Below are 10,405 nucleotides of genomic sequence, written 5' to 3' on the forward strand. Positions count from 1 at the left end.
AAAAAACGTTTTCTTAAAGGTCAAGTAAAGTATTTTAAGAAGAAACGAAGTGTGTGATGTGCGCAACCGGCCGAGCTCAAGTAAGTATTCCCCAAAGTACCCATACAAGCTTATCTTGTGTTTATCAGTTTCAGTAGAACAGCATGCTAGAATAGGACTAAGGATCTAATAGTGATGCGTTATGTGCCATCTTTATGTGCTTCAGTGTATGAAAATTGCATGCTAGAATCGAGTAGACAATAGTAGGATGGCCTGTTAGGTTATGCCTGATAGTATGAGTTTAGCTCTGTATGCTAGATCAGTTTCTCTCTATGAGAGCAAATTTGCCTGAGATTGTTCCCTTAGTTCGAATGCTGCTTGCTTTGTGCTTTGAGGGACCCTGAGTGGTGGGAGTTAGCCATTAGGTGAATACGTCACGTCACGTGTGATCAGGGTTGAATAATCTTAGAGTGCTGGATTTGGCCCTATTGCGCATTTCTCGTTTGAGTCTAACCGTTGTAGGGATGAGCCTGTTACTCGAAGGATTATTCGAGCCTCACCACATGTGATGGTATTCAGGTAATGGTTAATTGGCACTACTAAGAGACCTTCAGCAGCTGAGGACCTGGTAGGGTGGAGCCTGAGATTTCCCTAGGGCAAGCCTAGGATGAGTATAGCAATGATTAGCCGTAGTGGAAGGGATCTGATGGAGTCGAGGCAGTCCTTGAAGGAGGTACGGATAGATGTGGAAGGTAGTATGGGCCCGTACTACTGAAAGCAGAGGATCCGTACCCGAACCAAGGAAGGCCAAGATAAGACCAGGGAACTTGTAAGTAGTTGTGATCCCTCAAGAAGTATCAGTATCACTAATGATTGTTATTATGTATTGCAGAATGGTGGTACTACGATCTAGGCCGATAGATGGCGGTTCAGGAGAGGGGTCAGGTTCGGGATCAGGTTCCGAGCCAGTAGATGAGGGACTACGCGAGTTCATCGCGTCAGAGATCACCAGGGGTATCCTTGAGTCGACCCCCATTATCTTCGGGTTGATCAAGGAAGGGATCATCGAGTTGATGGAGGATCGCCTCAGGGCGTTCAGGAGTGACATGGCATCTGGCCAGTCGGGATCTCGCACGCTGTCCTTTAAGGACTCCAGGGGCAGTGGTGCGCCGGATTTCCACGGGGTGAAAGACCCCATTGCTGCCAGGCGATGGATTGCGGACATCGAGTCTGCACAGTTGACTAGCTTCTGCCCCGAGGGATCGAAGGTGAGGATGCCGCAGGGTGTTTACGAGACCGAGCTCGAGACTGGTGGGAGTCAGTGGGTGACTCGTTGGGAGCCTCAGCGATCGAGGCTATGACTTGGTCGGATTTTGTGACCAGATTCAGGGCAGAGTTTGCACCGACTGTCGAGCTTCAGCAGCTGGCCAGAGAGTTTTTGGACATGAGGCAGACGACGGAGACTGTGGCGGAGATCACCGCCAAGTTCCGGGAGAGGGCTTTTGTTGGTGCCCCAGTATGCGGGTGACGAGGATATGAGGAGGACCCGTTATCATGATATGCTGCGGGCTGACATCCGGGAGCATGTTAGCTTTTCAGCTTGCCCTACCCTGGAGTCCATGATTACCAGGGCGAGGGAAAGGGAGATCGATTTAGAGCACATTCGGAAGAGGAAAGCAGAGGCGGGGCAGGTGGTTGGGGCTTCAGGAAAGAAGCCCAGGGGATCAGATGGGAGGCCGAAAGGCCAAGGGGGACCTGGCCGCTGCGGGAAATGCGGCAGGACGCATGAGGGAGCATGTAGGATGGGATCAGCAGGCTGCTACAAGTGCGGCAAGGCAGGGCACTTTAGCAGGGATTGTACTACTCCTGTTTCGGCTATTCAGACTTCGGAGTTGTTGTGTTTTCACTGCAACCAGAGGGGCCACAAGAAGGCCAATTGCCCCCAGTTGACAGCATCTGCGCCAGTAAAGGCGCCAGCTCCAGCGACCTTGCGGATCACTGATGGCCGGCAAGGAAAGGCAGAGGCTCCGGTGGTGAGGAGCCGGGCATTTCAGCTGACTACCGAGGAGGCACGCGCCGCACCCGACGTGGTGACGGGTATGATTCTTTCCCTCTACTTTATTTTATGATGTTATGATATTGATATGTGCTCTGTGTGTATATGTATGCATTAGGATCGTTCCATGTGAACGACATCCCAGTTCATGTGTTGTTCGACTCGGGTGCCTCCCGATCATTTGTTTCCCTTGCGCTTAGCTAGAAGTTTCCTGAGTCTTCAAGCATATTGGATTGCCCTTTAGAGGTAGAGATTGCTGATGATCGATCGGTGCGAGCATCGATGGTGTTTCGGGATTGTGTATTGCGTTTGTTTGAGGAGCACTACTTGGTAGACTTGGTTCCCATTCCGTTGCGCGGGAACAAGGTAATTATAGGCATGGATTGGCTGAGCCCTAATGGGGCGGTGATAGACTGCGCACAGCAGTTAGTGCGAGTCAGGACCCCAGGTGGGGGAGAGTTAGTGATTCATGGCGAGAGGCCACATTGCGGACCCACTGTATGTTCAGCAGCGAGGGCTAGACGCTATCTTCAGCAGGGATGCGTAGGATATGTCGCATATGTGATGGATACCCGGGAGGCGGGTAAGGCGACAGTGAGCGAGGTTCTGGTGGTTCGAGATTTCGCAGATGTTTTCCCAGAGGAGCTTCCTGGGATACCTCCGGAACGACAGGTGGAGTTCAGGATTGACCTCGTTCCTGGTGCGGCTCCGATAGCCAAGGCACCGTATCGGTTGGCTCCTCCCGAGATGCAGGAGTTGTCTACGCAGCTGCAGGAGCTGCTAGACAAGGGATTTATTCGTCCGAGCAGTTCACCCTGGGGAGCCCCGATCCTGTTTATGAAGAAGAAGGATGGATCACACCGGATGTGCATAGACTACCGGGAGCTGAATAAGGTAACGGTGAAGAACCGTTACCCACTCCCGAGGATTGATGATCTCTTTGACCAGCTTCAGGGAGCGTCTTGGTTTTCCAAGATCGATTTGCGTTCGGGATACCATCAGATGAGGCTCAGAGAGGAGGATGCGCAGAAGACCGCGTTTCGGACGCGCTATGGCCATTATGAGTTCGTGGTGATGCCGTTTGGGCTCACCAATGCTCCTGCCGCATTCATGGACCTCATGAACCGCGTATGCAGACCGATGCTGGATCGGTCTGTGATAGTTTTCATTGACGACATCTTGGTTTATTCCAAGACACAGGAGGAGCATGAGGAGCATCTGAGAGAGGTATTGGAGACCCTGAGGAGGGAGAGCTTGTATGTCAAGTTCTCCAAGTGTGAGTTTTGGTTGCGGGAGGTGCAATTTCTCGAACACCTTGTCAACCAGAACGGGATTCTAGTCGACCCGGCCAAGGTCGAGGCCGTGATGAGATGGGAGGTTCCTAAGTCTCCATCCGAGATTCGGAGCTTCCTGGGATTAGCAGGCTACTATTGGAGATTCATTCAGGATTTCTCCAAGATAGTCGTACCCCTGACGCGGCTGACGAAGAAAGCCGTAGTCTTTCGGTGGGGACCCGAGCAGCAGGCTGCGTTTGAGACGCTGAAACAGAGATTGTGTGAGGCGCCAATCTTAGCCCTGCCAGAGGGCGTAGAGGATTTTGTGGTTTACTATGAAGCGTCCATTGCAGGGTTGGGCGCGGTACTGATGCAGAGGGGGGCATGTCATTGCCTACGCTTCGAGGCAGCTCAAGCCTCACGAGGCGAACTACCCGACGCATGATTTAGAGTTGGGGGCGGTGGTTTTTGCCCTCAAGATTTGGCAGCATTACCTCTACGGGGTTTGATGTACCATCTACACGGACCACAAGAGTTTGAGGTACCTCATGGATCAGCCGAATCTGAACATGAGGCAACATCGGTGGTTGGACGTGGTGAAGGATTATGATTGTGAGATCCTTTACCACCCAGGGAAGGCCAATGTGGTGGCCGATGCGCTTAGCCGCAAGGCGGCGCCGATCAGGGATATGTGTATGAGGATGACTGTGGTGACTCCCCTGTTGGAGCATATACGGGAGGCTCAACAGGAGGCTATGAAGGAGGAGCATCGGAAGAGTGAGCGAATAGTGGGTCAAGTCACCTCTTTCGATTATGATAGCCGATGACTATTGACTCTACACCGTAGGGTGTGGGTGCCATATCACGGAGGCGTGCGCCAGATCTTGATGGAGGAGGCGCACAAATCTTGATTCTCTATTCATCCAGGGGCGACGAAGATGTATAGGGACCTTCGTCTAGATTATTGGTGGCCCTGCATGAAACGGGATGTGGCTTGGTACGTCGAGCGGTGCTTGACCTGCAGGAAGGTCAAGGCCGAACATCAGAGACCGCATGGCAAGATGCAGTCGTTGGACATCCCGTTGTGGAAATGGGAAGATATCACGATGGATTTTATCACGAAGCTTCACAGGACCGCGCGTGGAGTAGATTCGATTTGGGTCATCGTCGATCGATTGACCAAGAGTGCTCATTTTATTCCGATTCAGGAGAGCATATCGGCCGAGAAATTGGCCGACATCTATATTAGGGAGATTGTGGCGCGGCACGGGGTGCCAGTATCGGTTATCTCGGACAGGGATGTGCGTTTTACTTCCAGGTTTTGGAAGAGGTTTCATGACGAGTTGGGCACTCGTTTGCATTTCAGCACCGCCTTTCACCCGCAGACAGATGGTCAGAGCGAGCAGACCATCCAGACTCTGGAGGATATGTTATGGGCGTGCATGCTAGACTTCGGTGGTAGTTGGGATACTTATCTTCCTTTGGCTGAGTTCTCATACAACAACAGCTACCATGCGAGTATTGATCGTCCCCCATTCGAGATGTTGTACGGTCGGAGGTGCAGGACCCCGATATGCTGGGGTGAAGTTGGCCAGAGAGTCATGGGGAGCACTGAGGTGGTGCTCAAGACGACCGAGAGGATCCAGCAGGTTCGGAGCAGGCTTCAGACTGCTCAGAGTCGACAGAAAAGTTACGTCGACAAGCGTCGATCCGACTTGGAGTTCCAAGTCGGGGATATGGTTCTCCTGAAGGTGTCGCCTTGGAAAGGCGTCATTCAATTCAGGAAGCGGGGCAAGTTGGACCCGAGATTTATCGGACCATTCAGGGTTGTAGCCCGGGTGGGCAAGGTGGCGTATAGGTTGGATCTGCCAGTCGAGCTCAGCCAGATCCACAGCACTTTCCATGTTTCTCAGCTGCGGAAGTGCCTAGTGGACGATTCAGCAGTAGTGCCGATAAAGGATATACAGGTTGATGACAGCCTGAATTACATTGAGCGCCCAGTCGCAATCCTCGACAGGAAGTCGAAGGATTTGAGGAACAAGCGAGTGGAACTCGTGAAGGTGCAATGGCAGCACCGGAAGGGATTGGAGTGGACTTGGGAGCCGGTGGAAGAGATGATGGAGCATTACCCCGAGCTGTTTCAGGATCGAGCAGCAGACTTCGAGGACGAAGTCTAAAATAAGTGGGGGAGATTTGTAGCACCTGGTTCCTGGTATGTAAGATATATCTGAGTATTTTGTATTTTGGCCTTGGACTCGGCGAGTTGGAGGCCCGACTCGCCGAGTAGAGACGAGACTTGGGACGCGGTTAAGTTGGCGACTCGGCGAGTCCATATTATGGACTCGGCGAGTCCGCGCTGTCTGATGAAACCCTAATTTCCAAGGGTTTGCACCCTATTTAAACGGCCATTTGCGCCCCAACTCCGCCCCCCTTCACCCTTAGAAGCTCTCCATTCAGTATAACCCTTGTTCTTGTGAGTTTGAGGCTTTTTAGTGTGTTTCCTTGAAGATTTTGGGAAGGAAGAGGAGTAGATCAAGAGGAAGGGAAGGAAGCCAAGCATCTCCGTGTTCTCTCAGTAATTTCTTGGAGGTATAACTCGTTTTCCCTCTGTTTCTATGCTTATTACTCCATTAAAGTCATTTTTGAACCATGTCCCAAGCTTGGTTGTGCATTGTTGGTTGATTCAAGTTGTTAGCCTTTAGATCTAGACCCTTTTCAGTCCCTGAAGCTTGGATCTACTGCCTTTATGGAGTCATATTGCACACAAGCCCTAGATCTACCCCTTTTGGTGCACTTTGAGCCTTAGAACCTTTATTGGTGATGATCTACACGTAAAGTTGGAAACTTTACATGTAAACCAGGCCCTAGGAGCCCACATCTGTGGATAGCATAAGCTGGATTCAAGCAAAATCGACCATATAGAAACTGCATGGTAACGACTCGGTGAGTCGTTCATCTGACTCGGCGAGTCTGCTCGCGAGTCTCCGAGTTTGTCCCCTGTTCGTTGTGTCGAGTAGAGTAGTGAGTCACAGGGTGTGACTCAATGAGTTGGAAGCCGAACTCATCCATGAAGGAACTCGGCGAGTCATTGCCTTGACTCGGCGAGTTCAAGGCAATCTCCTTAGATCAAGATCAGACTCGGCGAGTTGTTCATACAACTCGGCGAGTCACAGCATAAGTGTTCATCGGATGAAGATGAACTCGGCGAGTTGTTCATACAACTCGGCGAGTAAGATGAAGGACTTGAACATCAGTTTGGAAGGAGAACTCGTCGAGTCATCGTCTAACTCGACGAGTAGAGACGGGATCCAGGTCAGTTGATTGGTTAAGGACTCGGCGAGTCGAGGAGCCAACTTGGCGAGTCAGGTCAACTGAAAGTTGACTCTGGCTTTAACTTTTAACTTGATCAAGGGTAAAATGGTCAATTTACCCGAGGGTCAGTTAGCAGTGTTTGATTGAGTGTTTTGTGGGAATTATAGCTGGAGGATTTCCGGAGCAGCAGCAGCAGTTAGTCAATTCCCACGCAGACCAGCAGCTATTTCGAGATGAGTTTCCTTCCAATAGGAACGGGTCTAAGGCACCAAGGCCGACCCGTGTAGACGAGGTGTTAGCACTAGAGTGTGGGCCGAGCCCGTATCTCTTGGTTTAGTTAAGTACGATATATGTGTCAGTGTGATAAAGTAGTCTATACTTGTTGTTTGTGTGATACTTGTATATTATGAGTTAGCGGTTGAGTGTGGGCAAGGCCCGTATCTCTCCGAGAGTGGAGTGTGGACTAGGCCCGTATCTCCCAGATAGTAGAGTGTGGGCGAGGCCCGTATCTCCCGGTTAGCGAAGTGTGGGCAGGGCCCGTATCTTCACGAGTGTGGGCGAGGCCCGTATCTCCCGGCTAGCAAAGTGTGGGCAGGGCCCGTATCTTCACGAGTGTGGGCGAGGCCCGTAACTCCCAGTTGAATGTTGTATGTTATATGCTTGCATGGTATGAGGTGTTATGGAGGAACTCACTAAGCTTTGTGCTTACAGTTTACAGTTTTGGTTTCAGGTACCTCTTCATCGAATGGGAAGGAGCTGGCGCGGTAGCGGCACATCATACACACACACTGGTTTCCGCATTTACGAGATTCCTCTGGGAATTATACTCTGATATTTCGATTGGTTGTATGATTTGGCTTTTAGACATGGGTTACGTTGTGATGTGGTTTGGTCAAACAATGTTTTTAATTATTAATGTTTTCTAAAGTAATGTTTTAAAAACGAAATTTTTGGACGTGAAATTGGGTCGTTACATCACATGTATCTAATTTTGTTATATATTTTTCAATAAACTTATGATTTTGACATATAATTTCCCTAAAAATACTTCTACATGAATTACTAAATTCGAGTAGTCCCCGATTACTCCCGAATACTCGCTACTCGACAGTCAGTTGTTCTATAACCTTGCCACCACCTGCGGCAGCTCTCTCTGGTGGTTTGAAAATCTTTGATCTAATATTATCGTCATCATTTGCGATGTCGGTAACGATTGGTCGGGTGAAGGTTGTTTGTTTTTCGGGGTTTGTTGTGCATTATGTGGGTAGTCGACCTGTGTAGTTTTCATTGAGAATGTCCAACATTAGGTGATGATCGGCGATTTCTAGCAAGATGATACAACGACGCAAGGTGGGTAGAAGGCAACGAATAGTGGAACTGAAAATGAGTGTTTGGATCGGACCTCCTGGTGGTTCAAATGATGGTGGTTGTAGCAGATTATGGTCAGCTTAGCGGCAAACATGGAAAATTTTGGTAAATTGTGAAGAGGTTGTCGCAGGTGGCTATCGGCGGCGTTGGGTGGAATTAGTTAGCGGGGTTTTCGTCGTACCATCAATGAAGGCGATTGGTGGTTGTCCCGACGACGGGAGACGGCTTTTTACATATTTTGACGACTTTGTAGTGGAACCGATAATATTTATTATACATAAAAATAATAAATTAAAAATAATAATCCAATAAAAATGATTTAATCCAATAAAAAAATTAATTAAAAGAAAATAATAATCCAATAAAGTAATATTTATTAATTTATAAATATTAGTATTAAAAATAATATTTATGAATATATAATAATCCAATAAAAAATTAATTCAATAAAGAAGAAATTAAAAAAAATAATAATCTAATAATGTAACATTTATTAATATATAAATATAATATATTAAAAAATATTTATTAATATATAATAATCTAACAAAAAATAATCCAATAAAAAAGAAATTAAAAACAATTAATGTATATTAATTCAATAAAATTAAAAAGAAAAATTACAAAATGATCCTTATAGTTTGATAAAAAAAAATACAACTCTAGAAATGGTCCCTAGTGGTAAAACCGTCATTTTCAAAAAATTATCAGCCAAACTGTTAAACTTCAAAAATCAAAACCACAACAAAACCCACGAAATAGGGACTTTTTTTTTGCTAATATACTTTTATTTAGGCCTTACCCAAAGAATCGACAAATCACAAGTACAATTTCTGCAGTTTTATGTAGAAAAAATAAAATATGATTTCATAAGCATGCGTTAAACCCATCATAAAAGGAAGATCAAGTTGTGTATTGGCAGTATTTATTGATATTTTCATTCATTGTTCTTCAAAGCATCATCATCATATTCATAATTCATGGCCATCAACCTCTGAAATTTTAAGCCTTTTTTTACAAACAAAACATAACACAAAATTATTGGTCAATAAAGATCTAAGCAGCTCCAACCCTATCACGAGGAATCAGGCGAAGTTCTGAGCCATGTTTCAAGAACACATTGCCTGCCAAAACCAAAACCATCATCACATTATTATTTAACACCATCATCATAACATAATCATAATCATAATCATAAATGCTAACATACCTGCACTTTGTTGAGGATTGATTCCAACACCATCTGCAAAATGAATACAGAAAATGGATTTAGCATACTACTACCAATTTTTATGCAACTTTGTTGTTGGTAATAGAAAATGTGCAAAGTTTTGAATGTTTTTAGGGTTTTAAGGTTGTTTAATTCTTGAGATCACTGCTAATTCACCTTCTTCGAATTCATTATTCGCCTTATTGTGTGGCAAATTGTGGAGAAGCAATCATAAGGAATTCTCTTAAAGTCTCACCAATTTGTGGTCTCTAATTATTGATCGTGTTTAAGTAGGAAATGGCAAGAATAGGAGTATATGTTTAAAAACTCATAGAATGCATAACCATTAAGCAACAGCAGGATGAACTAGAAACTAGAAAGAATCAATTGCGACAACATTAGGGCATGATATATTAAACGAAAATTGGGTTACCATTTGTGATGATGGCGCTAGTTTGGGGAGGGACTTTGAATTCTTCCGCTGCATATTTAAGAACAGCAGTGAATGGAGCTCCCTCTGGAACGCTAAACCTAGAAGCAGATCGAGGACACATATAGCAAAAGAATTAACGGATTAAACGAAAATCAGAACCCTATGGCTATGAGGGAAGAAGAAGTCAAGGTTACATACACTTTGAAAGGAAGCTTCGGATCGGAGGTCAGAATAACCTTGAACGACACTTTCCCTCCGGCAGCAGCACTCGCCATAGCAGCAGATCTTTTGTTGCTTCGCCTCCGTTCCGTTTGAGATTGTATTTAGGACAGGAGAAATCTCTTGTAAAATATTAATATACCAAAACAAAACTGAGTTGGAACGTATTTACTACGCTAGTTAGTGGAATGGCAAATTGAGGTTTTTTTTTTTTTTTTTTGAAAAAAAAATCATTAAATTTTATTTTCACATATTATACTCTTTAACAAATTATTAAACTATCGAAAAAGCATTATTAATATTAATAATAAGAGGTTTGACACTTTTTATTAAGTTGGATAGTCAAAAAAAGTAGCTTAAGAGAATAATAAATGTGTCTGTCTATATAAAGCTATATTTAGAATTAGACTAAGCTTAAGTTCATTTAACTAAATAAACATAAAAAAAATGAAAAATTACAAAACTAATCATTATTTTTCAGTTTTTAGTCCAAAATTAAGAATTACCTCAAATTAACCATCGAAACCGTATGTATAGAAAACCGTCTAGTGTTT

At 45.7% G+C, this 10,405-nt stretch overlaps 1 protein-coding gene across 1 annotated transcript; it reads right to left on the bottom strand.

Moving 5' to 3' along the window:
• Positions 1-8,881: 8,881 nt before the first annotated feature.
• Positions 8,882-9,988, bottom strand: CCP2 (ubiquitin-fold modifier). The gene is made up of 4 exons (XM_079001165.1): positions 9,831-9,988; positions 9,633-9,730; positions 9,200-9,232; positions 8,882-9,113 (listed from the first exon to the last, which is right to left on the bottom strand). The coding sequence occupies exons 1-4, from the start codon at positions 9,905-9,907 to the stop codon at positions 9,046-9,048; spliced, it is 276 nt and encodes a 91-aa protein (XP_078857291.1). The 5' UTR covers positions 9,908-9,988; the 3' UTR covers positions 8,882-9,045.
• Positions 9,989-10,405: the final 417 nt, after the last annotated feature.

Source organism: Lactuca serriola, chromosome 5 (genome assembly GCF_051521515.1).
Source record: "Lactuca serriola cultivar US96UC23 chromosome 5, Lser_US96UC23_V15, whole genome shotgun sequence".
NCBI lineage: Eukaryota > Viridiplantae > Streptophyta > Magnoliopsida > Asterales > Asteraceae > Lactuca > Lactuca serriola.

Coding starts and splice junctions, on each gene's coding strand:
- CCP2 (XM_079001165.1), bottom strand. CDS start 9,907: ATGGCGAGTGCTGCTGCCGGAGGGAAAGTGTCGTTCAAGGTTATTCTG. Junction 9,233..9,632: donor TAGCGCCATCATCACAAATG/GTAACCCAATTT, acceptor TTCATTTTGCAG/ATGGTGTTGGAATCAATCCT. Junction 9,114..9,199: donor CAATCCTCAACAAAGTGCAG/GTATGTTAGCAT, acceptor TGGTTTTGGCAG/GCAATGTGTTCTTGAAACAT.